Source organism: Trichoderma ghanense (genome assembly GCF_004382785.1).
Source record: "Trichoderma ghanense strain CCMA-1212 chromosome Unknown scaffold_25, whole genome shotgun sequence".
Taxonomy (NCBI): Eukaryota; Fungi; Ascomycota; class Sordariomycetes; order Hypocreales; family Hypocreaceae; genus Trichoderma; species Trichoderma ghanense.
In genome coordinates, this window is record NW_027395688.1 from 54,462 (window position 1) to 82,314 (window position 27,853).

The 27,853-nt window shown below is 55.5% G+C and overlaps 10 protein-coding genes across 10 annotated transcripts; 2 read left to right on the forward strand and 8 right to left on the reverse strand.

Annotated features, from left to right (window-relative positions):
• Nucleotides 1-191: 191 nt before the first annotated feature.
• CCMA1212_010377 (uncharacterized protein) lies at nucleotides 192-2,453 on the reverse strand (the record flags this gene model as incomplete). The annotated part of the gene is made up of 1 exon (XM_073707424.1): nucleotides 192-2,453. One exon carries the CDS (start codon nucleotides 2,451-2,453, stop codon nucleotides 192-194), a length of 2,262 nt encoding a protein of 753 aa, XP_073554051.1.
• A 2,150-nt stretch (nucleotides 2,454-4,603) lies between these two features.
• CCMA1212_010378 (uncharacterized protein) lies at nucleotides 4,604-6,204 on the forward strand (the record flags this gene model as incomplete). Its single annotated transcript, XM_073707425.1, has 2 exons — nucleotides 4,604-4,846; nucleotides 4,951-6,204. 2 exons carry the CDS (start codon nucleotides 4,604-4,606, stop codon nucleotides 6,202-6,204), a joined length of 1,497 nt encoding a protein of 498 aa, XP_073554056.1.
• A 219-nt stretch (nucleotides 6,205-6,423) lies between these two features.
• Nucleotides 6,424-7,562, reverse strand: CCMA1212_010379 (uncharacterized protein; the record flags this gene model as incomplete). The annotated part of the gene is made up of 2 exons (XM_073707426.1): nucleotides 6,424-6,973; nucleotides 7,051-7,562. The coding sequence occupies 2 exons, from the start codon at nucleotides 7,560-7,562 to the stop codon at nucleotides 6,424-6,426; spliced, it is 1,062 nt and encodes a 353-aa protein (XP_073554055.1).
• A 3,066-nt stretch (nucleotides 7,563-10,628) lies between these two features.
• Nucleotides 10,629-11,302, reverse strand: CCMA1212_010380 (uncharacterized protein; the record flags this gene model as incomplete). Its single annotated transcript, XM_073707427.1, has 3 exons — nucleotides 11,029-11,302; nucleotides 10,727-10,974; nucleotides 10,629-10,668 (listed from the first exon to the last, which is right to left on the reverse strand). Exons 1-3 carry the CDS (start codon nucleotides 11,200-11,202, stop codon nucleotides 10,629-10,631), a joined length of 462 nt encoding a protein of 153 aa, XP_073554046.1. The 5' UTR covers nucleotides 11,203-11,302.
• A 796-nt stretch (nucleotides 11,303-12,098) lies between these two features.
• Nucleotides 12,099-12,691, reverse strand: CCMA1212_010381 (uncharacterized protein; the record flags this gene model as incomplete). The annotated part of the gene is made up of 2 exons (XM_073707428.1): nucleotides 12,099-12,425; nucleotides 12,563-12,691. The coding sequence occupies 2 exons, from the start codon at nucleotides 12,689-12,691 to the stop codon at nucleotides 12,099-12,101; spliced, it is 456 nt and encodes a 151-aa protein (XP_073554047.1).
• Nucleotides 12,692-13,744: 1,053 nt separating this feature from the next.
• CCMA1212_010382 (ABC transporter CDR4) lies at nucleotides 13,745-18,377 on the forward strand (the record flags this gene model as incomplete). Its single annotated transcript, XM_073707429.1, has 2 exons — nucleotides 13,745-15,744; nucleotides 15,821-18,377. 2 exons carry the CDS (start codon nucleotides 13,745-13,747, stop codon nucleotides 18,375-18,377), a joined length of 4,557 nt encoding a protein of 1,518 aa, XP_073554044.1.
• Nucleotides 15,807-18,402, reverse strand: CCMA1212_010383 (uncharacterized protein; the record flags this gene model as incomplete). The annotated part of the gene is made up of 3 exons (XM_073707430.1): nucleotides 15,807-16,343; nucleotides 16,398-18,335; nucleotides 18,397-18,402. 3 exons carry the CDS (start codon nucleotides 18,400-18,402, stop codon nucleotides 15,807-15,809), a joined length of 2,481 nt encoding a protein of 826 aa, XP_073554045.1.
• Nucleotides 18,403-18,853: 451 nt separating this feature from the next.
• On the reverse strand, nucleotides 18,854-20,568 carry CCMA1212_010384 (putative secreted lipase; the record flags this gene model as incomplete). The annotated part of the gene is made up of 2 exons (XM_073707431.1): nucleotides 18,854-19,718; nucleotides 19,772-20,568. 2 exons carry the CDS (start codon nucleotides 20,566-20,568, stop codon nucleotides 18,854-18,856), a joined length of 1,662 nt encoding a protein of 553 aa, XP_073554042.1.
• Nucleotides 20,569-22,289: 1,721 nt separating this feature from the next.
• On the reverse strand, nucleotides 22,290-23,990 carry CCMA1212_010385 (uncharacterized protein; the record flags this gene model as incomplete). Its single annotated transcript, XM_073707432.1, has 1 exon — nucleotides 22,290-23,990. The coding sequence occupies one exon, from the start codon at nucleotides 23,988-23,990 to the stop codon at nucleotides 22,290-22,292; it is 1,701 nt and encodes a 566-aa protein (XP_073554043.1).
• Nucleotides 23,991-25,380: 1,390 nt separating this feature from the next.
• CCMA1212_010386 (uncharacterized protein) lies at nucleotides 25,381-27,825 on the reverse strand (the record flags this gene model as incomplete). The annotated part of the gene is made up of 1 exon (XM_073707433.1): nucleotides 25,381-27,825. One exon carries the CDS (start codon nucleotides 27,823-27,825, stop codon nucleotides 25,381-25,383), a length of 2,445 nt encoding a protein of 814 aa, XP_073554040.1.
• Nucleotides 27,826-27,853: the final 28 nt, after the last annotated feature.

A 27,853-nucleotide genomic window follows, 5' to 3' on the forward strand; every position in this document is an offset into this window, starting at 1 on the left:
TTACACAAACAGAACGACGGCATCGATCGGAGTAAATAGAATCCCTTTTGGCATCAGATTGCGAAATCACGAGATATATGTTCGGCTTTATACAGAAAGATACCATAAAAATGACGAGCGGCTTTTTCTTTCTCTAATTCCTCTTTAATTCGTAAGCAAGTCATTCAGGAACTTAGCTGCTCACTCCTCGCTCACTCAAAACTCTTGCTCCTCTTCACAGCAAGAAACGTCAGACTCCATAGCTGTCTGACGTCGCTCTCTGTTCCACCTCCTACTCCAGGTGGAGGAGGAAGAACGCCCAGAGGAGAAAACTCGAAACCCTGCGCTGATCCATTGTTGTACGTCCAGCTCCATACCTCAGATTCGAGCTGCTCCGTGTTGTCGTCGATGATATCCCACAACTTGGTGTATGCGTTCTTCAGAGCACCGAGCACGCCCTTGTTGCTGCAAAACTGGGGGATCGCGGTAGCATTCGTCACCGACAATGGGATATCTGTCGCATTCACGCCTCGGCATCGCTCAAGCTGCCGCTCGAGTCCCTTGGCCATCAACGCCAGCTGCCAACTCCAGACGACTGTGCCGTGATAGGCAGAGTTTGTGAAGTTTGCAATGAGCACCTCGTTGTTGGACAAGGCAGGATTGGCAACGACAATGCCGACCGGGGTGCTCAGGCCAGCTGGGAACGGACGCAAGATTGCATTTGCAGAAGCGTTGATGAACGTCGTCAGTTGCTCGTCGTCTGTCGTGTTGAGTAGATAATGACGAAAGGCCGTATCCGTATGTGAGATGGGGATGATCTCTGGCGTAGCGGTGCTGTTGATGGCCAATCCGTAATCAATCACGGTGCCATCGGTGGAATAGTTCGACACCGAGTCGCCATTGGTAGGGCCCTTGTAGAACGTGCCCTTGCTGATATACTGCTTCAGCCTTGTCTCGGCGGTCTGCGTGGTCATATTGTGCTGGAAGAACTGCAGCGCCTTGTCTTCCCACACTTTGGCCCTCCGCGCCGCCGCCGTGGCCCAATCTCTGGTAACAGAGTTGTTGGGGTAGACGCCGGGCATGGCTGCCAAGCTGGAGATAGCATACAGGGCAGCCGGTGCCAGAGCACAGTTGACGTCGAAAGGGATGCGGCCGTTGGCAAGACCATATGTGGAATCGCGCCACTGGCCTACGACCTGGTCTGGCTTGAGAGCGAGGAGATTGTTCACTGTTTGGTTGTGCTCAAAGGCCGCAGTGAGGTTCATGATCTTGCTGGCAGTGGTGTAGCTCAGATCGCCCCAGGTCAGGTTTGCATTGCTGACATCAATGGTTCCAGCCCTTGTGCTGAGCAGTGGCTTGATTCGATCTGGAGAAGAGCCAAAGTATCGTGCCATGAGAATGGGGAGATAGTAGTCTGTATCAATCATTGGGTACGTGAAGCCAGCGGCTGTGGATGTGATATTGTTCTGCAGGTTGACAAATGTCGCGTAGTCGCCAATGGTCTCTTCATGGCAGACAGAGCCGTCTGTTCGGTTCACCCGCTCAAGCGCTGCTCCTATGACGGCCTCAATGGCGGAACCATTGCCGGTGCTGAGGATAGGCTGGAGTAGGAGTGCCGCAATCATGCTGTCACGACCAAAGTATGTGAGAAAACGCCATCCTCCCGCAAGGAGCTTCTCCGTATATGAGAAGAAGGAGAGGGATGAGACCGTCTCTGGCTGTTGTTTGACAAGTGCCTGAGACTGGTCGTTCAATATCTGGCTCGGGGCCAGCTGCTTGAGCTGAGGATAGTTGAACGAGGCGGTGAAGTGGTAGAAGCCGGAACCAAACCGCAGCGTTGTGTTGTGGATTCGAATGTGGCTGTCGCTGTTCCTCCAGGGTACAAGCGTGAATGTAGTGGTAGTGACATTGTCGAGCCATCTCCGACTGATTTGCGCGCCATTATCCTGATACTTGGTGACCTTGATGCCGGCTTGGATCACGGGGCTGAGGAGACTTGGGCCTTCTGTAAAATCGCGAATGTTTCTGACGCTGCCCAGAATAGCAATCGGCAGCTCAGCCGAGTCATTGAATGAGAGAATGCCCTCGACGCCCACAACAGGGGGAGCAGACTGTTTGGTTTTGCGGTAGACGGGGCCTAGTGGGCTTCCCAACGTGGAGTTGACAAGCTCAATGGCGAGGCTACCGTTTTTGCCGCTCTGTGGTTGGAAAAAGGTGCAGATGCCACTGTTGCCAGCAGGCCAGGCGACAATGAACCGAGGGCCAATGATGGAAAGATTGCTGTTAGGAAGGGGACTGGTGACCACAGCTTGCGCATCGACGTGGCAGTCTGAGTAAAAGTAATCCTGATAGGGCGGATCACTGAGATGTAGAGTTCGGGCTGAACATGACGAAGTGTCATTGTGCAAAGAGTGAGGAGTAACAATCCCGCAGCTCACGAGGAGCAGCAGCGAGGTGATGACCTTTCGAACCATGACTGCCAGCAATAGATCGAGAAGAAGAGACCTCCCTCGTTTCTGCCTATCAACGTTGCACAGCAAATCACGCACCCCAGCCCACGACCCAGAAACCTTGTGTCCTTATATATGTATATAGAACCGGCCGGTCGATCGTCTCGGTAGGCAAACAAAGCCCAAGCTCGTGTCGGCATCGGTGTCGGTTCGTCGTCTCGTCGACGTCATTTCGTGCCTTTTCGTCGACAGCCGCAGGCGAGTGCCCGTCCGGGGTAAAAGTGGGCAAAGGACAGAGATGATTCGGGCCTTTCAGGCGAAATTAGCAATCCAAGCACAGAATCTGTAGTGCCTTGGGGGCCATCTGTGGGGAAGATCTGGAACAATTGGACGGTAACTTGGAGAATGCGGAAGCGGAATTGTACGTAATTGGTGGAGGAAGCTGTCATGGGAAGGTTGTGATTGGGGAACTGGAGATGTTGGGGGGTGGGTGCAGATGGCGGGGATACTCTGAAGAAACGTTTTTCCTCGAATTCGGAGAAGCTGAGCGACGATCTTTCGGTGCGATTTTGAGGATACGTTCTACTAGGCTCTGATATGCGAGTAGTGACATGCCGCTGATGATTGCCGAATGTTTTTGGCATGGGCCAAAGTGTTAGCGATGATGACGAGGAGACGACGATTGGGCAATGGAACAAAGAATGGACATATTGGATGTCTCGCCAGTAATCGAGGCGAGATTATGTCGAAGTCCCTTGCGAAATAGTGTCGTGGTGTGGGTGTTTGCTTGTAAAAAGACATTGAACCGAACAGTGTGAACGGAGGCTAAGAGTTCTTCTCATCAACGTCTCTGCAATTTCAGACTACTGATCCAAAGACGTGGGGGTTTTTGACGCTGCTCGCCAGTATGCACATGGGGGCATGAGAGCAGTTAGCCGGGAGCCATCCCCCAACAAGTCTCGGAATGTAAAAGGTTGCCGGACATACCACTTCTCGGAGATTGTTCCGAGGAGACGGATATATCGAGCCGCACTAGGGCACACTTGGATGTAAAAGATCACAGCAACAAGCTTCACGATGAACTAGATCAATGTGACGAACATGATGGGTTCGTGAACGGACGGATCCCATGTAAGTAACAGCCACCAATGGTGTATCAAATGCGTCCGCTAGAATCGAGGCTTTCCGCAGCTCGAGGATGAGATACTCGAATGTCGCTAGGAAGGCGAAAGGTATCCAACGTCGTAAGGCCATAAGGTTTGTCGGACAATGGCGGCAACTCGTGCGAGGAAGAGGATGGGCGGCGAGGCCAGGCGGTCATGCGTATTTGTGTAAGGGATTCGGCATCGAACTTCCTGACAGGAACTGTATCAATTAATCTTTCTTTTTCCGGTCCAGCAATGTCCGACATACCCTCCATGCTACTCGATCGCATCAATAGCGTCTGCAGTGACATCAATCTGTCGGCCGTTGACGATTGAGACTTGTAGCTTCGAAGCAGCGCTACTCAGCCCTGCTGGATGCCGCAAAGCATGGGGTATCCCGAGACGTCATCTCAATGAAAAATAGAGCTGAGTGACATGAATTGTGAAAAGAAAGGAAGTGGATTATCAGATGATGGGAGCGGGGAAAGGTGGTGTACCTACAAGGAGATGGCAGAATCGAATAGCAGGTGCGCCGCTCGACTGTGAGCGCCTCACTGGTGAGGCTTCAGGCCGCCCAGCGTTTAGATGAAGACGTGTCCATTTTCAAGCTGAGTTCTCAGATTGTGCCCGAAAGAATTACACAGGAGATGACCACGGTTCTTGATCACGGCATTGGACTCACTTGCAGAAATGGTACAGAGGTATGGGCATCACGGCGTACAGTAGGTACCAAAGGACTCGGTTGCGTATTGGGGGCTACCTTTAAAAGTTCACAACTACATCAACGCTTCAATAAACAATCGTCTGTTACAATCTTGCAGCAACGCCGTTACACAGCGCATTAGCCCCCGGCATCAGATCCATGGCGTCGAATCTAAAACGGGAAAAGCTCGATTGGACCTGCTGAGTGGCTTATCACCTGTCAGACACCAAGGTCATACACCAAAATGGAGCGCCTTCCTCCCAACCTCACCTCTCCCCAACAGCCCTCTAGATAGTTGTCATCCAGGCTTCAGCCCAGAGGTGGAGATGGCGTCGTACGTGTCCCAGCTCCTCGGCGTCGGGCCCAAAAGACGCGCACCGGCGATCGTGCCAACCGACGAGGTCGCGCCCCTTCATCTGTTCGACGATACGGCCACCTTGCGCGGCTTCACGCTCATGTGGACCTTCAAGTTCGACCAGGTGCTCGATGCAGACAAGCTGGGCGATTCGCTGTCGCAACTCTTCCAAATGGAGGGCTGGCGGAAGCTGGGCGGGAGGATGCGACTCAGGGTAAGTAGACGGACTGTCTTCGTGACGATGGCATCAAGCAGCAAGATCGACATCAAGATCAAGATCTCATGATGAAGCCAAGCACAAGCTGACTCGGAGATCAGCCGGATCGATCAGCGGAGATTCACATCCCATGCCCCTTTACCAAGGATCGACCGCCGCTCCACTTCACAAAGGCGAGCTTCAACATGCGCATGGCGGAGCACCCTGAAGCATCCAAGCTGCCATCTTCATCAGACAGGCTCACGACATTTCCAAGCCCTCGCAACTACCAATCGCTGGCCCTTGGACCAGGTGCACCAAGATGCGTGGACGATTACCTGTATGCAGATATTCCGCTGTACGCTCTCCATGTCGTCAACTTTACCGACGGAACCCTGGTTTCGATCAGCTTCAATCATGTCATCAGCGACCTCGCCGGGCTGATGGCCGTCATGAACGCGTGGCAACTCGTGTTGGCAGGCAAGCCCGAGGCCGTCCCTCCGTTCAAGGGCTTCTACAAGGACTCCATGGCCGGACTCTACAAGGCGCAGCCGTCCGAAAAGTATGTCCTGGCCGACAAGCAGCTGACGGGCTGGCGACTTGCGGCGTTTGGGCTGCGACTCATCTTTGACTCGTGGTGGAACTCTCCGATTCATTCCAGGCTCGTCTGCATCCCGGAGAAAACCATGGACGCACTTGTTCAGGCGGCCAGGGACCAGATACCCAGATCCGCAGAGACCAGCAGCGCTGCGGGCTCTTCATCCTCGTTTATCAGCGAAAACGACATCATTGTGGCGCTATTCATGAAGACAATGGCGCATAGCCTCGCCCCGAATCGATCTATCATGGCTCTGCAGGCAGTTGATCCTCGTAACCGGGCCAAGTCGGTTTTTGAGCAAGACGCCGCTTATGTCTGCAACGCGCCCTCGGCAGCATTCGTACAATGCAGTAGTCGGGAAGCGGTCGATATGAGCGTCGGGGAGTTGGCGCTTGAGGGAAGAAAGACTCTTCTGTCGCAGCTTACCGAGGGGCAGATGAAGGCCGTGGCTGCGCTGGCGTACGAGTCCATGCTGAGCAACGGTAACCCTCCTGTATTTGGAGACAGCGACATGGCTTTCCTCGTCTTTTCCAACTGGAGCAAGGCCGCGTTTCTGGAAAAGGTGGACCTTAGCCCAGCCGTTGTCGAGGCGGGTCGGTCCCAAAAGACACCGGCCCGACCCGTATACTACCATTCCCAGAGCTTAGAGATGGGCTCCTTTGCCACGAACGTCATTGTCATCATGGGGAGAGATTTGGAGGGAAATTTCTGGCTGAATGCGGATCTCCCAGCCCACGTCTGGCCGACAATGCTGGAACATCTGGAAGAGTTTGCGTAAGTGGAAGCGCTTATTCGTCTCCATGGAACGTTTCGCCCGGGATCTTCTGTGTCCCAAACTTAGGTCAAGATTCTTGAAGCGCCATTCAATTCTTCCCATCTTCTCCCATCGTCCTTACAAGCTGCTAAAAGGATTCATGAATCATAGAATGCAGCATGGTAACGAATAAAGGTGTCGGACCGCATTGGCTATAGGATCTATCGTAAATCTATTAGACGTCTAGAAACAAGCAACAAGGGGCACGACCATGGCCACTGCTGCCAAGTAGAGGCTTGCGGCAGCCACTCTAGCATCGCTCTTGGATCCGGTCTTGGTTGGACTCGCGGCGGTAGCGCTTCCTTGTGAACTTGCAGTCGTTGCGGCTGCGTCGCTGGAATCCGTTGTCTGTGAGCCGCTGGAGTCTGAGCCGTCAGACCCCCCCGATCCAGAGCCAGAATCCGAACCCGACGAACCCGAGACATGGCCCGCAGCGGTAATCGTATAAACAGTCCCATCGCCTCCGTTGGTATAGGAAAAGACGGTGCCGCTAGCAGGCGACGTCACGGTTCCAGCAGCGTTGCTGAGCGTCGCCGTCCCCCCTGGAACGGTGTCCGTCGGCTTGTAGTATTTGGTGACTCCATCGAGTGAGTACCCAAGGTCAGTAACGCAGTCGTACGTATCCATGTAAGAACCGCACGAGTCAAAGTCTGTGTTGAGCTGTGACTGAAGCTGGGAGACGGTTGAGAGTCCGATGAGTTTGGGATCGGTATCGGGGCAGATGTTGTAGAGACTGGTACTGATTAGTACGGATGTGTCTGATGTGATGATGATCTGGAGCAGAGGGCCAGAGGGAGTGTGATGACTCACCTTGAGAGGGCACCGCTAATCTCGCAACAATCGCACCCCTGAATCTGCTGCAGATTGCTGCTGGCGTCTCCCGAGTCTGCATTGTTGGAGCATGTCGCCGTCTCCTGGATGGCGTCCTGGATGGCGAGGAAGACCTTGCCCACGTTGCAAGAACACGCATCGGGAGCCTTGCTGGGCGCGGGGAAATAGGGCACCGGCAGCTTGGCGATGGGACAGTTGAGGAAGTAGTCGATGATGTATTCCTGGTACTCGCACTCCCAGACGCGGTTCCAGCAGAAGGCGGAATAGCAGTTGTAGTTGTCGACGTAGTTCTGACAGCCGCAGGCCAAGAGTTCCTGCTGGCTATTGTCCTTCTTGGCCTGGGCGATGCAGGAGCCAACCTTGTCGTTTGCTTGCTTTTGACAGCTCTCGAATCCAGACGAGTCGGCGCATCCCGTGCTGGTCAAGGTGGCATCGCCAGTGGCAGCGAGGGCTGCTCCCGTCAGGAGAGGGAGCAGGGCTAGACGCAGCATTGTATTGTTTCTGTTCTCACCGGCGACCCGCACGAGAACGAGGTGGAATCGAGGTACAGAGAGGAAGACGAGGAAGACGAAGAACCGTAGGGTCAGCTCGGATTTATCAAGCATGTGTCGGGAGCAGCATCGACTGGGCTGCAATCGCGCGCCCTTCGGTCTGTAGGCAGTCCGCCTTGGCCGTTGACCAGACCAGCCAACAATCGTCAGTGGATACACAGAGGCCCTGGTTTCCCAAAGAGGCCCGATCAAGGGACTTTCTGCACGCACGTTTCTTGCCGAGCGATCCGTATTCCGCTCTGCGAGGCCCAGCAGAGGCGGTCCGTGATTCGACTGAGTCGGACAAAAGAGGATTCGCCGAAGCTGAACCCCAGATTGGCGAGCGTCGAGGGCCACGGGATTGGCCAGAGGCATCAGCCGCACTCTATCTCTCGATCTCGGTGGGTTCACTGCGTCCTTGATCGAGGATAGTGTGCGAAGCTGCCGTCCCCATCGCGGAATCGGCTGTCAATCTGTGTTGCTTGTCCGCATCTCGACTCTGCCGGCATCGCGTAGGTATACAGCCAGAAAAGTCAGCCTTGCCTGCTGACAGTTGAGAGAAGACTGCGGACGTTGTGCTTCATGATGGAGATGTGCGTGTCAGCGGTCGATGAATTGTTCATGTTGACGGCGATGTGGGTTGTTCATTGGTGTGCTGAAAAGGACCGTTCTCTTCACGCGCTCTCATATTCTCTCCCTCTCTTGTCGGCAGCGATAAGATCTGCCTGCTCTTGGCTGCGCGATAACGTCACGTGTATCCCTCATCGATTTGCATTCGAAACACATCCGGCTATGTATCAGGCATTTAAATCTCATCTCAGCTCATATGAAGCTCACATGAAGATATAAATCAACACAAAAGGGCATCGGCTCCTCCCGTTTCTCTCGCCGTTGCAGCTCTGCGAGTGTCTGTGAGAACGAGTGGGGGCGTCTGAATGGGGCTCGTATTTAGGCGCGGATCCCGGTCCAGCTGAAATCGATATTTTACTGATTTAGGCAGCATCTTCCGACGTACCTTGAAGTTACCCTGCAAACGTGATAAGATATGCCATGGCAAATTGCACTTTAACTGGACGCCGAATCATGAGACGCTTGACTGATTGATTTGCTATGAGGTGCAGCGCTTTTCTCTTCTCAGTGCAAACACTTGAGCGTCTCTTTCTTTCGGTGTGGCAACATAATAAACTTATAATTAACCATGTGTGATGAGGGTCGCTGTGGAGCTCATGATAATGATGCCATTTTCATTCATTTCCATGGATGGCCACGACATTTTTTTCTAGAACTAAGTGCTTCACCTCAAGCAAAGCCAAAGGTACAGATAATCTCGTGTGATGAGTCGAAATCGATAGACCTTCAAGACGCTCGAGAAGCCTTCATGAGTCTGTGCCTCCTTGAGATACCCCATGAGCATATGATATCAGGACTGATGACTTCATTGTTACTGACCTCAATTCTGACCTCATCGTTGGCCCTCTTAAATACAGGGCGTAATGTATAGCTGCACCAAGTGAGCGGCAACCAAGCTCATTCGCCGCTCATATTTACTCATATTCGCTCACCTTCATAATGGCATGTCTCTAATCTATAATTCCTCACCGTTTACCTCTACTCACTTACCCAGAGGACCATCAGCGCGCATTCTCTCGGGCTCCCGATGACTGGACTTACAGACGTCGTGCGGGATCTCTATGATGTGCTGAGATGAGTTGCCTAGGCCTCTCATGACAAGCATGGAAGGTGAAGCGGCATCGGTTAAGTTACCACCTCCTGTGAAAACCTGATGTATGACGAGTTGTCTCAACTAATAATATCTCTGTTGCAAGAGGGGAACATCTGTTATTATGTAAAAATGAAGGACTCGCACCAATTCATGGAATTTTGGAAAGAAGTGCCACGCCACGTCTTAATGTAATGGATCGCGAAAACGAAGAGGTATCTCATCATGGAGTATATGGTCAGTGTGCAGCTCAGTACAGTCTGACCCTCTCCTTCGTAGGCACAGAAATCGCCTATTATTGACCAGTTGGATATACCGTTCAATGCTTGCCTGGGATTTTCCGTGATCAGCCGATTCCAATAGTGCTAAGACGATGGCGATGCTTTGGTGCCGCGATCAAAGAGGACGTAGGAGGAATCCGGTCAGCGCAGGTGGGTGACTGAGTTTCCGAATCATCGCTTGTCGGATACGTCACAGGGGCATTCTATGGGGGTTTTTTTTCCCCCTCATGAACTCCCAGCGTAGGAGCAGTTTTGCCATGGAAGAGATAACGCGAGACTCATTGATTGGGAGTAGGTAGAGAAGAACGTTATCAGGACGTTATCAACAGTCAATATCTGGGCCGAAGGCCTCCAGTTGCAAAGCCTCGGGGCTGATCTGCCATATAGGAATGCCCTACATACACGCTGCTGCTGCATATGCCGGATTTTTGACCGCGTCCTGTCTGTTCTCGATAGGAAAACTTCTTCATTAAACTTTTGATGGGGTCAGCATAATATCCATGCGGTCGCCACGCAAGAATGAACCCCTTTACTACTTGTATAATGGCTGTGTAAATCACTAAGCTACGAGTGATGAGAATTAACGATGAGCCACAGACATTAGCATACCGCCTCGCATATTCTGCCTCTTTTAACAGAGCGATCAAACTAGGGCTTAATCAGCTAAGAAACATCCTTCACAGATCTATGGTGAAAATGACTCGGGAAAGATTGGCTCATGGAGTTTGCATGAAAATGGAACGGAATTCCGTTAGTCACGCTTAAAGGTATCTGTATGAGCTTCACTGTCCAAGCCAGGAACAATCACCGGCTCGAATCCAATAATTCCTCTAGGTGTTTCGGTATAGTATGAAGAGTTGATGGGTTCACTCGTGAGATCGCAAATGAACAATAAGTTTCTCAGCACGAGACTCGATCGTCTGGGCGTCGGTGAATTGTATCTATCGGCTCGCGAAGATCGTGGTGTCATGTCCCGGTGATGAAGCCTCATGCACCATGAGACTGACGGGATACTCGACATCCCTCTCACAAGGGCTGCCACACGCACATGCCCATGTGAAAAGTACTATGGAAATCCATTAGCTCTGCATCGTACATGCCGTTGCAGCTGCACTGACGCTCACCTCACGAACGCGGCCAGCGTGGATGAAATGCGCCGCATCTCATTCACAGCAACATCAATCTCCCAATACAAACTCTCACGTTCGACCTTCTTCAGGGTCGCCCTATTCAACGCCGTAGCGGCAATCGTGAACCCTAGACATAGGATGACGTCGCAGCGAAACCGAATGCTAACATGAGCACCCAACTTTGCACCCAAGAGCGATGGATAGATGACGTCCAAACTACTGTACGTGAAAGAAAGCAAACACTGAGAATAATCAGATTGGAGATGAATATGGGTTACAGCTTAGTGAGACGTTACCAAAAGGAGTATGATGGCGTCTAGGAAGCTAGATTCCTCGCAGAGGCGGCTGATGGAGAGGGAGGCAATGAAGACGTAGAGGCTTGAGGAGACCACGCGGATTGCGAGATAGAATGCACGAGTTTGGTTGGAAAAGTATTGGGATATGATGGGACAGCCCTGTTTCTCATCCATCACGCCGTTGAGCTAAATGGAATCATACATGTTATCCTGAGGTAATGTGAGAGAGCAACGTTCTGCCATTATCGCGGACTTGGATCATTTACAATCAATCTTGACGACTTGGTAACACTATTGGATTGCCAACTCAGAATCATAGCAGTTTTCCAAAGAGCGATCAGCTCGGGAAGCTGAAGCCATCCGTGCCCGAGTCGAACCGGCATCCAACGGAGATAATACACGTCTTCATGCATCCTCATGACGCCAATAGCAGCAAGGCATAAGACCCGTCAGGATCTTCAAAAGGGGACTCGGACGACATGGAACGGATAGAGTCTGATGGAAGCAGTACATAGCCGCAGTCTCACGCCCACAGTCCCGAAAGCGGCAACTTCCACGACACACTGTGACTCTATGTACTTGGTGTCTAAACGTTACCTAGTATTCTAAAACATCCCACAACCCACACAGGCTATCCGCGTATTTGGGCGGCCAGGGATCCATGGACGGGCGTCAAAGCCCTATGATTCGCGAGACTAGAGGGGAGCATCTGCCGCCAAAAGTCCGTTAGGCCCCCCTTGCCCCCTTGCCCCCTTGGGAGAAAACATCCCTGGCCGGCCACTCTCCGCTACTCCGCATGGCGTTTCCCAAAAAGAGCAATTGGAGGTTGAGACGGGAGCCAATGGAAGGCGGTAAAGGGGACGGCTCTCCACTTTTAGAATAACGAAGAAGAGGCCATGCCCCAGCTTTTGGAGGTCGGTCTTGTTCAAGAGTCTTGGGTTTTGCTACGAGAGGCTTTGAGTCTATGACAACAGGTCGTGGTATCTCTTTTCATGATGAACGGTTCTCTTCTTGTTGATATTAAGAGTACAGCATGTCCCATCATCAGTTTGGCCAAGCCGAATATCAGGTCATGATGATGAAGACGATGGCGGTGATGACAAGAAATGGGGAAATGATGAAGATGGAGAAGAAGAAGAAGAAGAAGGAGAAGCAGTCGACGCAGACGATATGCTCGGATCAGCCTTGATTTCAGAAAGCCTCTTTGCAATCTCCGCCGTCGACCTCTCGGCAGAAGACGACGACGAGGACGGATTACTGCACTCGAGACACTGCCGGCACTCGGAATTCCGCCGCAGCTGCTCCTCGCACCAGGCCAGGCGTGCAAACAGATCCTTTGTCGACTGCCTCTTCTTCCGCGGAGCGGCGGGTGCGCTTGGCTGACAAACGACCTTGAGCTGAATTGTTTTGTAGAACAAATTGTATATGTCAGCGGGCATGTGAATCTCTCAACTGTATGGAGCATGTGGCACAAAAGAGAGCCAGAGACTTTTTTTTTCCATTCTCTCTTGGCCGTGGGTGAAAAGACACGCACCTTGATGCACGTTGAGCATGGGCTTTTCCGGTTGCACTTCTTCTTGCGCTTCTGGCAGAGGCGGCATGCGAGTTTCCTGGCTTCCTTTGCGGGCTGGTGGGGAGGAAGGGAGTCCGCGGAGGAGCTCATTGTGGAATAATCCATAAGTGTGAGGTGGAGGCTGGCTTCAGCTTGTTGAAGTTGTTGAGAGCGAGGCGGAAATAAGACTGAGGAGACTAAGATTTCATGAAAGATGTGTGTTTTATCAGTGAGACGCTTGCCGTGCGACGTCAGGAATGTTCACATATTGGAGTTGATGTCAAGTTCAAGACTCGACCAGACGGAAGTAGTCGGAAGTAGTACCTAGGTAGTAGCTCGGTACATGTAGTCAACGCCCGTCAGGCCCATGCATGATCAGCAGAGACGGCTAGCTCGACAAAACTTTGTTCGCGAAGTGGTACGGGTCTCTGAAGTATCGAATCACAGATGATGAAGATCGGGAGCCACGCGAGTCGGGCTGAAGAACGAGGGTACTAGTACGACGTTGCCAGGAAGAGTCAGGAGGCTCGAGACATTCCGGGTCGTGGTGAGCAGAGGCGGAATCGTGCCTTCATCGACACCCCGAGAGACAAAGAGTCAAGCAGACGGCCGCTCGGGGTCTGCCAGAAGCCCGGTGGTGCGGCGTCCAGTGATTGGACGAGCGGAGTCGAGGGGGAGGCAGATAACTCTATTCAGACTCCGCAACACGGCGTATAAGCAAGGCAAGGCTCTCCACTGCCAGGAGACGAGAGATGTGTTTTGCTTCAGCTTTGCCGTGGGCTTTCAACCTGCAGAGATATGAGGACCCCCTGAATGACGAATCATGTGTGTAGTGGATTCTGCCAGTCTTGGTTCGGCTCGTTGATTCGGAGGTTTGCAATGCTGGAGATCCGAGAGGCCGGTGCGTTGGCGGGTTGCGGCTGTCCGATGCTTGGTGATATATAGTTTGTAAATCGTCAGATCAGCCGTTGTATCCGATGGAATCGTGTCAGGGGTCTGGAAGTAGACCATCTTGCATTCTTTCGGGCTATGAGATATTGAGGACATCGAGAGCCGCGATAGTGTTGGTCGACTGTCCTCAGCTATTGTCCTTGGTTTGACCAGATCAACAACCCTTATGCTCCAGATCATTGAACATCACTTTTACAGACAAAGACTATCAAGATGGCTGGGAAACCAGACCAGGGCTACTCAAGTTCCGAGTCTCGCGCCCACTCTGCCCACGGGAGCGCCCAGACGTACGTTGAAGGCCAGCAGAATCCCTCCTTCGGCGCCGATAACAAGAAGGCATCGATGAATCAAAGCAACAACAACGGCATCAACGACGACATCGACGATGACCAAGATGATTACTCAGAGAGCAACAGCACTCACGAGATGGAGCGGCGGCTGAGCATTGTGCAGCAGCTCGCCCGCCAGTACACGCACACCTCGGGCATCGACGAACAGGGCCAGCCGGGCTCGCTCTTCGGGAACGACGACCCCGAGTCGCCGCTGAACCCCATGAGCAGCAAGTTCAACGGCCGGACATGGGCCAAGACGGTGGCCAAGTACGCGACGGAGCACGGATCCGGCTTCCGGCGCAGCGGCATCTCGTTTCGCAACATGAACGTCTACGGATACGGAACGGAGACGGATTTCCAAAAGGATGTCGGAAACGTGTGGCTGTCGATTCCGGATCTCGCTCGGCAGGCGTTTCGCAAGACGGGCGGGCGGAGGCGGATTGACATCCTGAGGAACCTCGACGGCGTCGTCAAGTCGGGGGAGATGCTCGTCGTGTTGGGACCGCCTGGCGCAGGATGCTCGACGTTTCTCAAGTCGATTGCGGGCGAGACCAACGGCATTTACATCGATGGCGAGACGGAGTTCAACTATCAGGGCATCAGCGCAAGGGAGATGCACACCCAGCACAGGGGAGAAGCCATCTACACGGCCGAGGTCGACGTGCACTTCCCGATGCTGTCGGTTGGCGATACGCTTGCCTTTGCCGCCATGGCGAGATGCCCCCGGGATCTGCCAGCCGGTGTCTCTCGCGAGCAGTTTGCGGCGCACTACCGAGACGTCGTGATGGCCATGTACGGCATCAGCCATACGGTCAACACGCGCGTGGGCAACGAGTACATCCGCGGCGTGTCTGGCGGAGAGCGGAAGCGAGTGACGATTGCCGAGGCCTCGCTGTCAAACGCTCCTCTCCAGTGCTGGGATAACTCGACTCGTGGCCTGGATTCGGCAAACGCGATTGAATTCTGCAAGACTCTGCGTCTCCAGTCCGACACCTTTGGCCAGACCAGCGCCGTGTCCATCTATCAGGCACCGCAGAGCGCGTATGATGTCTTTGACAAGGTCCTCGTTCTGTATGAAGGAAGACAAATCTTCTTTGGCCCTACCGGTAAAGCCAAGGACTATTTTGTCAACTTGGGCTTTGAATGCCCTGCGCGCCAAACGGTTCCTGACTTCTTAACCTCCATGACGGCGCCGACAGAGCGAATCGTTCGTGCAGGCTGGGAGAGTCGTGCTCCTCGAACCCCTGACGAATTCGCAACTTGCTGGAGGAACAGCGACGACTACAAGACGCTGCAAGCCGACATCGAGGCCTATAACCAGGAGCATCCCCTGGGCGGCCCCGACGCCGAGGCCTTTCGCCAGCACAAGAAATCCACCCAGGCAAAGGGCCAGCGCGTCAAGTCCCCCTACACGCTCTCGTACTCGCAGCAGATCAGGCTCTGCCTGTGGCGAGGCTGGCGACGGCTCGTGGGCGACCCCAGCCTGACCATCTTTGCGTGGCTGTCCAACACGGCCATGGCGCTCATCATCTCGTCGCTCTTCTACAACCTGCAGCCGACGACGGGCAGCTTCTACGGCCGCGCGGCGGCTCTCTATGTCGCGATCCTGTCGAATGCCTTTTCGAGCGCGCTCGAGATTCTGACGCAGTATGCGCAGCGGCCGATTGTCGAGAAGCATTCGCGGTATGGCTTCCATCTCCCGTCTGCCGAGGCGTTTTCGTCGGTGCTCTGTGATATGCCCTACAAGATTGGGAATGCCATCTGTTACAACCTGGTGCTCTATTTCATGGCCAACTTGAATAGGACCCCGGGAGCCTTCTTTTACTTTCTCTTTGTGGTGTTTCTCATGGTATTGGCCATGTCCGGAATCTTCCGCTCCATGTGAGTTTTCTTCTCCTCCCCCCCCCTTTTCCCCTCTTTCATTCACATTCTCACACACTCGCTCACGCCCATGCAGAGCCTCCCTCTCGCGGACCCTCTCGCAGGCCATGGTCCCCGCCTCGCTGCTCATCCTCGCCATGGTCATCTTCACCGGCTTCGTCATCCCCGTCGACTACATGCTTGGCTGGTGCCGCTGGATCAACTACCTCGACCCCGTGGCCTACGGCTTCGAGGCCCTCATGATCAACGAGTTCAGCGGCCGCCGCTTCGAGTGCAACGCCTTCGTCCCCAGCGCCTCTGTCCCGGGCTACGAGAACGTCACGGCCGCGCACCGCGCCTGCACCGCCGTCGGGTCCGTCCCGGGCCAGGACTTTGTGAGCGGCGATGCCTACATCAACTCGCAATACCGGTATTTCCACGCGCACAAGTGGCGCAACGTCGGCATTTTGATTGCCTTTGTGCTGTTCAACCACTTCGTCTACTTTGTCGCCACAGACCTCATCCAGGCGAAAAAGTCCAAGGGCGAGGTCCTCGTCTTCCGCCGCGCCCAGCTCCTGTCCTCCTCGACGACGCCCAAGAAGAGCGACACCGAATCCTCTCTATCAGGCCCCGTCCCCGTCGTCGAAAAGGGGGGAGCAGTTAATACCACCAACGAGCACAGCGACACCATGATCCAGGCCTCGACCAGCGTCTTCCACTGGAGCAACGTCTGCTACGACATCAAGATCAAGGGCGAACCGCGTCGCATCCTCGACCACGTCGACGGCTGGGTCAAGCCAGGCACCCTCACCGCCCTCATGGGCGTGTCTGGCGCCGGTAAAACGACGCTGCTCGACTGCCTGGCCGACCGCATCTCCATGGGCGTCATCACGGGCGAGATGCTGGTGGACGGCAAGATCAGGGACAACTCGTTCCAGCGCAAGACGGGATACGTGCAGCAGCAGGACCTCCATCTCGAGACGACGACGGTCCGCGAGGCGCTCGAGTTCAGCGCTCTGCTGCGCCAGCCCGCGAGCACGCCGAGGGCCGAGAAGCTGGCGTATGTCGACGAGGTCATCAAGCTGCTGGACATGCAGGAGTATGCGGACGCCGTCGTCGGCGTGCTGGGCGAGGGGCTGAATGTCGAACAGCGGAAGAGGCTGACGATAGGCGTCGAACTCGCTGCAAAGCCACCACTGCTGCTGTTCGTCGACGAGCCGACCTCGGGCCTCGACTCGCAGACGTCCTGGGCCATCCTCGACCTGCTGGAAAAGCTCTCCAAGGCAGGCCAGTCGATCCTGTGCACCATCCACCAACCGTCCGCGATGCTGTTCCAGCGCTTCGACCGGCTCCTGTTCCTCGCAAAGGGCGGGAGGACCGTCTATTTCGGTGACGTTGGCGACAACTCGTCCGTCATGACGTCGTATTTCGAGCGACACGGCGCCCCCAAGTGCTCCCCTGACGAGAATCCGGCCGAATGGATGCTGCAGGCCATCGGTGCTGCCCCTGGATCCACGACGGAGGTGGATTGGCACCGGGCCTGGCTCGAGAGCAAGGAATATCAGGACGTCCAAGCCGAGCTTCAACGCCTCAAGGACGAGGGCAACAGCAACGCCGACGGCCACCCCGATGATGCCAACGACGAGGCCTCGTACGCCGAGTTCGCCGCGCCCTTCTGGTCCCAGTTCCTCATCGTCACGCAGCGCGTCTTCCAGCAGATCTGGCGCACGCCGTCGTACATCTACTCCAAGTTCTTCCTCTGCCTCTTCGTCTCGCTCTTCATCGGCCTCGTCTTCCTCAACGCCCCGCTCAGCATCCAGGGCCTGCAGAACCAGATGTTCGCCATCTTCAACATCCTCACCATCTTCGGGCAGCTGGTGCAGCAGCAGATGCCGCACTTTGTGGTCCAGCGCTCGCTCTACGAGGTCCGCGAGCGGCCGTCCAAGACGTACAGCTGGAAGATCTTCATGCTGTCCCAGGTCATCGCCGAGATCCCGTGGAACACGCTCATGTCCGTCGTCATGTTCGTCTGCGTCTACTACCCCGTCGGCTTCGACAAGAACGCCGCCCCGGCAGGCCAGGTCACCGAGCGAGGCGGCCTCATGTGGCTGCTGTTCTGGCAGTTCCTCGTCTTCACGTGCACCTTTGCCCACGCCTGCATCGCCATCACCGACACCGCCGAGGCGGGCGGCAACCTGGCCAACATCCTCTTCATGATGTGCCTCGTCTTCTGCGGCGTCCTGGCCAGCCCCGACAGCATGCCCGGCTTCTGGATCTTCATGTACCGCCTCTCGCCCTTCACCTACTGGGTCTCTGCCGTCTTGTCGACGGGCCTGGCCAACACGCACGTCACCTGTTCCTCCAACGAGCTCGTCCATCTCGATCCTCCCAGCGGCCAGACATGCGGCGAGTTCCTCGACAACTTCATCTCTGCCGCCGGAGGCTATCTCCGGGACAGCAACGCCACATCCGACTGCAGCTACTGCCCGATTGCCGACACAAACGTCTTTCTCACGAGCGTCAGCTCGAGCTACTCGCATCGATGGCGCGACTTTGGCATCGGCATGGCGTACATCGCCTTCAACATTGCGGCGTCGCTCTTCTTGTACTGGCTGGTGAGGATGCCCAAGAAATGGGGGAAGAAGAGGGACTAACTCCTCTCCCTTCATACACCGCCATCCTCCTTGACAAGATTTGCCTCCATCTATTCAACAAGAGCCGCAGATCACCTGGACGCATTGCATCGATTCTTCCATGTTGTTTGTCAGATGCCAGCAAAGAACAGCAAACAACTTCATCATCATCCTTTGGATACTTTTCTTTTCTTTCTTTCCTTCTTTCATAGATTATCTTTCATGGAACATCTTCCTTTCAACATTAGAGATACATGTCAAGTTGGCACCCATTGCTAGGTTTCTTTTTCCTTTTTTAAGAATGATTTGACGTGCGGTTACAACGGAGCATCCGCGAGAACGGGGTCCATTTCCATCTCCCTGTCTCATTAATGAGTGTCTGCATCTATATCATAGACTATCCAACCACAGAATGAATACATAATTGCCCATCATCATCAGAGAGTATCGTCCATGCGAGTTCATGTCATCCATCTCCCTTCATTACCATATTCTCATCAGAATCTCAGGTCCTCAATATTGTCAGTCAGAAAAGTGTAGCTCGCGTTGCGATACGTATCGTCCAGCAGCCCGTTGCTGTCGGCGTTAAAGTGCAGCAGCTTCTTCCCCTGCTTCCACTCCGGCCAAAGCACGTCCACCTCGCTGCCGTTGTTCGGATCCAGGTTATGCAAAAAGTTGAGGTAGTACGTCCGCCCGCTTATCGTAGGATACTTGTCGTTGGAGTCCGTGAACAGGACGCCAACGTCCGACCCGTGATACGTGCCAAACAGCCCCAGACATTGGTTGTACTTGTACGACGCAAAGTACGACCACGTCGAGGCCGTCGGGGCAACGCTGGCAAACGTCTGCAGCGAGATGCGCCGGATCAGGTTGAAGACAATGTCGCCCAGGATCGCCGCGATCCTCTTCTTGCCGGGATAGCCCTCAAACAGACACCCCGTGCGGTACGGGCTCCCGTCGCGAGGGTCGCTGCTGTACGTGTTGACGAACTCCGTAATCTGCTCTTCGTCCGCGTTGTGGAAGTAGTACGTCGACAGGTATTCCACAATCTTCTCCGTCGAGCTCATGTTGCGCTGCGTCAGGCTGAAGAGCGTGCCCTCGTCCTCCTGCGTCCCGATTATCATCGGCACCTGGTGGAACTTGCCTGCCCGCTGCAGCGCGTCCGGGCTGTCCGTCAGCACCCTACCGTCCGGCCGGGGCAGATACGACAGGGCAAGCGAGCTGTACGAGATGATGCCCGGCACCGAGTTGGCGGCGACGGTGAAGACGTCGTTGTCCAGATCCCGAAGGCACGACAGCGAATTATTGCCCAAGCATCCGGCCGACGTGGCAACGGCATCGTAGATGGCCTGGGCCTTGTCGCTGTCCAGGGGATCAGTGGGAGTGGCAGAGCCAGAGTTCATGATGGCACGAACAGCAGTTTGCCGTTGTAGCTGGCATCGCCGTCGAAGAGGACGAGCTGGTCAAACACCGAAATGGCGCCCGCAGACTCGCCCCAGATGGTGACCTTGTCCGGGTCGCCACCGAAAGCCTCAATGTTGTCGGCAACCCACTCGAGGCCCATCCGCTGATCCAAAAGCCCAGCATTGCCGCTGCCCTCGGCCAAGATCTCCTTGCCCGGCATGAAGCCCCAGGCAGCGACGCGGTAGTTGACCGCCACGAAGATGAACGGCTGGTTGTGCAGCAGACCTGTCTCAATCAGCTGGGTTGCGTCGAAGCCCGACGTGCTGCCGGCCAGAAAGCCGCCGCCAAAGATCCAGAACAGCACGGGGAGGCCGGCGCCGGCCTGGACTCCTTTCGGGCGCTGGACGTTGATCGTCAAGCAGTCTTCTGATGACTTGGGCGCCTCGTCCTCGCCCGAGGTGTCGTTGGCGATGGCGCCAGCAGCGAGAGCGTCGGCGACGTTGGAGAGGCCCGTCAGGGATATGATGGGTCCCTGGGGGCATGAAAGGGCTTTGCCCGTGGCGTCAAATGTCCCCAGATCCCGGGACAGCTTCACCGGCGGCCTGAAGCGCAGGTCGCCGATTGGCGCGTCGGCGTATGGGATGCCGTTGAAAGTGTCCACCGTCTCTCCCGAGGTACCAATGATGGTGCCGGACGAGATGGTGACGCTGGCAATGGCGGCCTTGTCCCGTGCCTCTACAGAGGGAGCGGGTACTGCTGCGACGAGCGGCAGCAGGCCAGCCGTGACGGCGAGGATGGCGGCCTTCATTGTTGGGATAATGAGCAAGCACAATGGAGCTATACTTGTGAGAACGCCTGTTGGTTGGTCATCTACCGCAAAGCCACGAGGCTGAGGAGATGCTGTGGGCAATTGACTCGAGCCTGAGGAGCTTTGGCCTTTCTTATACCACTTTGGCGACCCCAAGTCGTCGTGTCGTGTGATTGCTCCCTGCTTTGTCCGGCTCATCTTTCGGTAAAGACGAAGGGTGCTTTTCCCTCAACCTGACAGCACCAAGTGAGCTCGTCCACAGTTCGAGACAGTAATATCCAACGCCTTCTAAGACGAACTCCATCATAGACCTTGCTTCTTAGTCAGTGGGCGAGACGTACGGTGAGAGAGTTCTTTTCCCGTCCGAGACATGTCTGTCTCTGGCTCCTTGGGCTCCTGACCCTCGCCCGCGATACGAGATGCATTGTGATGGTTATCAAAAGCGGCGAGCCAAGAGTCGAGATAGATGTCTGAGACATTGGTCGTAATGGGCCATCATCGAGAAGCTTCTGACTAAGTCTTGATGGAACCGTTCGACTCCCTGCAGTATATTCAGTAAGATGTTGTCAATGTGCGTAGTGCCAGTTGCCTGAGTTGTGTCAAGCTCCAGGAGGCTGATCTAAAGATGAAGGTTATTTCTCCTCATATTGGTGGCGTCGTCGGGTTGGCCCTTGGGAGGCAGCATCAACGATCGATCGGTCGGTCGACAATATCGGTTGGAGGGAAAAAGCAGTTGACGAGGCTTGCAATCGTAGCCGGAGTGGCTGGAGTTTGGCTGCTGCTCCATCGCTCAGCCTTGATGCTCGGTTCGACTGGCTTCATACTGACTTCGACTCGGTGGAGCATCCGTCCGAATTGCATCTCGATTCGTCAACGGATGGCTCGACGGATACTATTCAATAACTAGATTCGCTCTAGGGTCAACCAGTGACGAAAGTGTCGAGCCTTATATGGGCATAGCACAGATGAAGAGGCTGAGGAGAAGCAAAGCGTCTTCTGCCAGTGACATGTTTTTTCTGCCTTCATCTGCGTTCACCGCTCGACTCCGGCCCGGTGCTTCTTTAGTCCAGATTCACTTGCGCTGATAAAAGGTTGAGCCATCCCCTTGTATGTCGAATGTTCAACCTTGGAAGTGCTAATCAGTCTACAGCCATCGCTGAGTCGAATCAAGGTAAGCCGCCCAATTCGAAGAATCAGTTCAATCGCGATAATCAGTCAAATCAAAACAATCAGTTGAATCGAGGTTATCAGTCGAATCGAGATATTCAGTCCAACCGAGACAACCAGTCGAGTCAGAAACATCAAGCAAATCGAGATTATCAGGCAAAATGAAAAAGATTCTTCAAGTCACAATTCCTAATGGAGCCTCCATGGGCAACCGAATCGACATCATCAGTCGACTCGAGTCAACGAGTCAGTTGGAATTCATCGTTCGTCAAGTCATCTATACCATGAATGTGTCAGAAGTGCGCCACAGGGACTGGCCAAGGTATCCAACAGCTTCCCCCTATACAACTACACAAACAACATGAAAACACGCCGATACTCCGCCGTGAACAACAGCTCACCGTAAATGTACAGGGTATCTCCTCCTCCTCTTAACCTCTTCATCCGAAACTGTCTCCGCCTCGTCAGGGTATGCGCATTCGCAGAGCTCCTCTGCATGCTCGCGCTCCTCCTGGTGATGGTGCCTCCCCTGCTCACGCTGCCGCCGAGGCTCCTCAGTGCCCCATTCCGTCGCGAATCTCCAAAAAGGTCAGGTACCGCTGCTTCGTCCACCGCCGCGCCCGCTTCCCCCACACAATCATCGGCAGTGACAGCATCAGGATCACGAAGCCCAGGACCCCCAGCTCGATAAAGGTGTCCATGACGCCCGTGTCCAACCAGTAGCTCGCCACAAAGGTAAAGATCATGGCCAGCGTGTTGTTGATGACGGCAACGCCCACCATGCCCTCGAGGACCATATCCGGGTAGCAGTCGGCGAGGTACGTCAGACTCAGGTCGCCCGCGCAGCCGTAACCGAAGCCTATGAAGCCGAGACCGACGTACGGAACAGGCCAGTCCCACCCCTTGGCCGACCCGATGCCAAACAGCCACATGCCCGTCGGGAAGATGAGGACGCACAGGAACATGAGGTAGAGGCGGAACTCCGCCTCCTGGATCCCCCGGTTACGCCGGCTGGCCCACAGAACAAACAGGTCGCTGAGGTAGCCTCCGTAGAAACAGCCTATGATGCTACCAATCAGGCAGGGAATGTTCATGTTGCTCACAGCGACGTCCCCATAGTCCCAGGGGTCCTCGGTCCAGTAGTCCTCCTCGATGGTGAGGTAAAAGGACAGCGCAATGTTCTGCATCCCCCACTGGAGGCCGGCGAACCAGACGGCGGGGAAGGTGAAGATGCGCAGCGTGTGCCACAGGCGGCCGACGTACTGCCTGGCGCCGACACCGCGCAGGTTGGGGGCGGGCGTGACGAGGGCGATGCGCTGCCAGTACGACTTGGGGCGCGTGTAGTTGACGGAGAACTGATCCGTCTCGCGGGCCTCTTCGTCTGACGCGCCGGGCGTGATCTTTTCGGCGCCGCTCGTCTTCTCGTCACCATCCATCCTCGCTTCGCCGCCAGTCGTCTTCTCGTTGCTCGTCGGCGCCCGGTTTTCCACCGCTCGCTGGTACCTCTCACGAGGAAACGACGTCTCCTCCAGGCCAAAGTAAAAGAGCACAAAGTTAAAGGCAGACATGATGGCGCCCAGGTATCCAATCCAGCGCCACCCAAGGCTGCTGTCAGCGACATACCCGCCAATCAACGGACCGAGATACGTTCCCACGGAGGTCGCCAGCGTATACAGGCCCATCGACGTGCCGTTCTGGTGCTCGAACCAGATGTCCAGCAGGGAGAGCTGCACCACGGCCTCGGCGACGGATTCGGAGGCCCCCACGAAGAGCTGCGTCCAGATGGCATCCTCGGAGGTCTTGAGGCGGCCGAACCATATGTTGCCAATGAGGCCCCACGTCGCGCCGACGATGTACAGAATTCGGCGGCCGTACAGATGCACGGCGGGGGAGCTCAGCAGGGTCCAGTAGCCAATGGCGAGGAAGAGGACGCCGGCGCCGGTGTTGAAGACGTCGTAGCTGATGCCATACTCCTCATTGACGCCCGTGCTGGCGGAGCCGGCGACGTTGGACGTGGCGGCCGTCAGGGCGACGGCGAAGCAGACGAGGGCGGTGTGCCATATCTTGCGCGGCAGGCTCCAGTTGAGGGGGTCGTTGGGCGACTGGGTGGGCTGGGGGACGAGGACGATGCCGTCGTGCTTCTGGAGGAGGCCGTTGGCGGAGGTGCTGCTGGCGGACTCGTCGATGAAGACGCAGCGCGTGCCGGGGAGCACTTCGTCGATGTCGAGGACGGGCGGGGGAGGCTGAACGGCCATTGGGGGAGACGCGAACGTTTGTGAGAGGGATCTGGCTGGACTCGGGAGGAGGAGGTTCGGGGGGGCAGCGAACTGGTGGGAGTTCGAGGAGGGGGCCGGACTGGCTCACTGGAGCCTCATGCGGTTGTCGCTGTGATTGGGAGTCAGTAAGAACGAAAGAGGCAGAAAAAAATGGAAAAGGAAGAAGAGAAAGGAAGGGGAGGAAGAGGATATTTACCTGCGCCGCCAGACGGGAGAGAAGCGAGACAAGCGGAGGAGGTGACGATAAGAAGCGGCACTTTTTCTGCCGTGTCTCGATTTTTTTTTTTGCTTCTCCCGTCCCTGTTGGTGGTGTGTCCCACACTCCATAATCGGGCTTATCGCACTGCAACCTCAATTGCTGGTTTTTCTGGTTTATCAGTTGCATGGATCGTCGGTGGGTTCGTGACGGGAGCTCTAGCGGATTGTGGATGGTTGGGTGGTTGCAGCGGGCTTAGTGGTCCACGGGTTGGCTTTAGTGGTCCAGCGGGTTGGTTGTAGCGGGTGCGGGTAAGGTGCCTGCTGAAAGGGAGGGGGGGGGAGGGGGGGAACCTGGTTTCAGCGCCAAGACGGGTGATGCACGGAGTCGCTCGGTACCTGCTGTTCCGTCCACGGCGGATGAATGTCTGACTCATTCGATCTCTTTCAGGACGAGTATTATAGCCACTATTGCATCTATTCTTCCGTTAGCTTCACCAGGCTATTATTCCGAGAATGGATACGGAGATCTATCAGACTCAATTGCAGCGAACATGCATCCTGACGACGTGGCGGCCTCTCGAGGAATGGCAGACAGGGATCTCGCCCAATCAGTGCAGTGGCGCATCGGGAGCTGCGGGCCTTTTTAGGCTAGTGCTGGACGGCGCCTCCGGTGGGGGGGGGGTTAGCTGAGGTTTGATGGATTTATTCCCATTTGATGTTTCTAGGTGGTGGTGATAGATTTTTGAGGTAGTATTGGATGGTGTTGCTGTGGTGCGACTGTCTTTGACAATAGGTAGGCAATTGAGTTTGATGGATTGAATAGCGTTTGATGCTTGAAGTCGAGTCTATTCGTATTGGAAGAGCTGGAACTGACGTTGATGTACTGGTAGCACGAGCTGACTAAGGCAGCTAATAGGGTAGCCATCAAGGTGTATCGAATGCCCTACCACCTGCAAGTGTAACAGTTGTCGGCATGTTATGGATGCTTCAGCTTAATGGCTCAGATTTTCATCATGAATATGCTAGGCAAGTCACCGATCAACGATGCGTTTCTGAAAAGATCAACCAATGCCACAGTAATCGGAACCAATGCTATCAGAGTCATCACATTACAACAAGTAGGTACTCAATATATACAAGAATCTACTAATGGGTAGGCAGGTCCATCAAATCAACACCGACTCACCGAATCGTCAACATCGCTCTCATCGTCCCCAAACCGCCCGCCGCCGCTCCTGCGCTCCGCACTCCGAATCGTCGCCATCGCCACGCTCGAGTCCATCATGAACCGGTGCCGCACCTCCTCCTGCCACAGGTACCGCTTCCGCTTCCGCGTCTGCCAGTCCCCCATCACCGCCGGTGTCTTGCAAAAGTCCAGCGACGCCTCCTCAAAGTCGACCAGCATCACGCCCTCCCGCGACCGGTCAAACAGAAAGTTGCTCGCCGCGAGTCCCCCGTTGTACACGATGCCCAGCTTGTGGATGGCGTCCAACGCGTTGTCCGCCATCTTGGCAATCATTTCCGTCTCAACCTGCCTGTGGCAGCTCAGAAACGGCCGTCCGCCCCAGCTCAGGAGCAGCATCTCCTTCCAGGCGTTCTCGCTGTACCGCCGCGGCCGTCCGAGATCCAGCAGACCGAGGCAGACGGGCACGCAGTCGCCCTGCAGCCCTGCCATCTGGTCGTAGACGGACTTTTCCGCCCACATGCTGGCGGAGCTCTTCCCGCCCTTTGCGATGAACGTGTAGCCGTGCGACGTCAGCCTCACCTTGAGGAGCGACCGGACGGTGTTGCCCACCCGCAACCGCATGTAGTCGCAATCTTGGCCGTCGCCGCGATCGAGCTGTCTCAGCAGGAGGCGCATGAAGTCGTTGTAGTCGAGGTGAGCCGGCCCGTGAAACTCGGCGTTGGGGCAGTGGACGTCGGGGACTGTCCCATGTACCAGACCGAGGAGGCAACTCTGGGAGCAGTACGGCTGGTCCATCAATAGGGGGCGCGGACCGCTGATGCATCGGTCGAGTTCGAAAATGGCTCCGTCTCGGCCCGACACGTCGTCGAGCCAGCTCCGGATCTTCTCGCTCTCCCTGGGATCTGCCGTCTTCGTCTCGATGTAGAGGGGCGATTGCTTGAACCCTTGCCAGCGGTAGATCTTGAATGACGATGGTGACTGCGGTCTCGAGGCACACGTCTTGCGTATCCTGTCCAGCACGTCGTCGTATCCCATCGTCCAGGTGTCCATATATGTGACAGACTCGCACCACGCCTCGGGAAGCGGCCTCGCGCGGAGAGCCTGCAGCACCAGCCCAAAGACGAGGGCACCCGCCGTCCGCTGAAGCCGTGTAGAGTCGTCGTTGAGGACCTCGCGCTCCGGCACACACGGCGTGCAGTATACCGTGCAGGGATCATCCTCGGAGATGCGGCAAAAGATAAAGGCCTCGCCCGTGCAGACGCACCCGTACTGGATATCCCTGCTAATCATGTACGAGTAGAGCTGCGTGACGGTGGCGGCCACCAGCGTCCTCGAGGCGAAGGTGTAGTCGTCGCCCTCCTTGTCAATCACGTCTCGCTCGGGCCGGATCTCAGAGGCCAGGCCGCACTTGATCTCGTCGAGTTGCAGTCTGTGCGGTAGTTGATGCACAATGGCGAATATGGGCGTCTTCGTCCCCTGATCCTCCTTGTGACGATATACGCACGAGCGATTGACCCAGATGCCCGCCCTCTTCGCCCTGCGGTGAGAGTTGCGCATCGACAGCTTCAGCTCGCCTGCGTCCTTATGCCACGACGACTCCAGCATGGGCTCGTACACCTGGCCGAGGTCCTTTTCGGTCTCGATCGTCACCTTCACGTCGTCGCTGAGCCCGAGACCATTCCACAGCAGGCCGTCCTCGTACAGCTTGTCCATCAACTCCTGGACGACGTTCTCGATGGCGTAGCGTCCAAAGTGCTGCAGCGACGCCTCGCTATTCACCGGCGTCAGGGTCCGCCTGATGCTGTCTAGCTGCTCGACGGATGGGAACTGCTGTTGCGTGCAGAACTCGGTCTCGGACGGCAGCTGGCTCCATACGCCCTCCTGCAGCTTGGCGAAGCCGTCCCAGGGAACAATTCGCCGCGGAAACGTCCAGCTCAGCGCCTCCTTCTGCGTGATCAGGGACCGACTGGGCGTCTTCTGGAACCGCATGTGCAGCGCGTGGCAGGTCTTGAGGTATTGGACGAGGTTTTGCGGCAGGCGGTCTCTCTCTCGAGTCGGTTCCCTCTCCTTGACCGGCTCTCTCAGCGCTCGCTGGTCAATCTGGCGCTCGATCCGCTTATACTCGCGGTCGAACAGCTCCTCGTAGCGGATGTCGATCTTCTGGCGCTCCCGCTCGTACAGCTCATCGCGTTCGCGGGCCAGCTGGCGGAGCTTCCGCTGGTATATCTCGTCACACTCGCGCTGGACGTCCCTGCATTCCTGCTCCCGCTTCTCGCACTCGGCGGCTACAAAGTCCTGGAAGTGCTCCTCGTCCTCGTCGTGGTCGAATCTCTTCCGATGGCGCGGAAACCCCTGGCGTCGACGCAGCTCCCGCTGCAGGACGCATTTCCGCTTCTTCAGCTCTTCATATCTGGGGCTTGTGTCTGTCATTCTCGATGGATCGCAGAAGTTGGAAGAG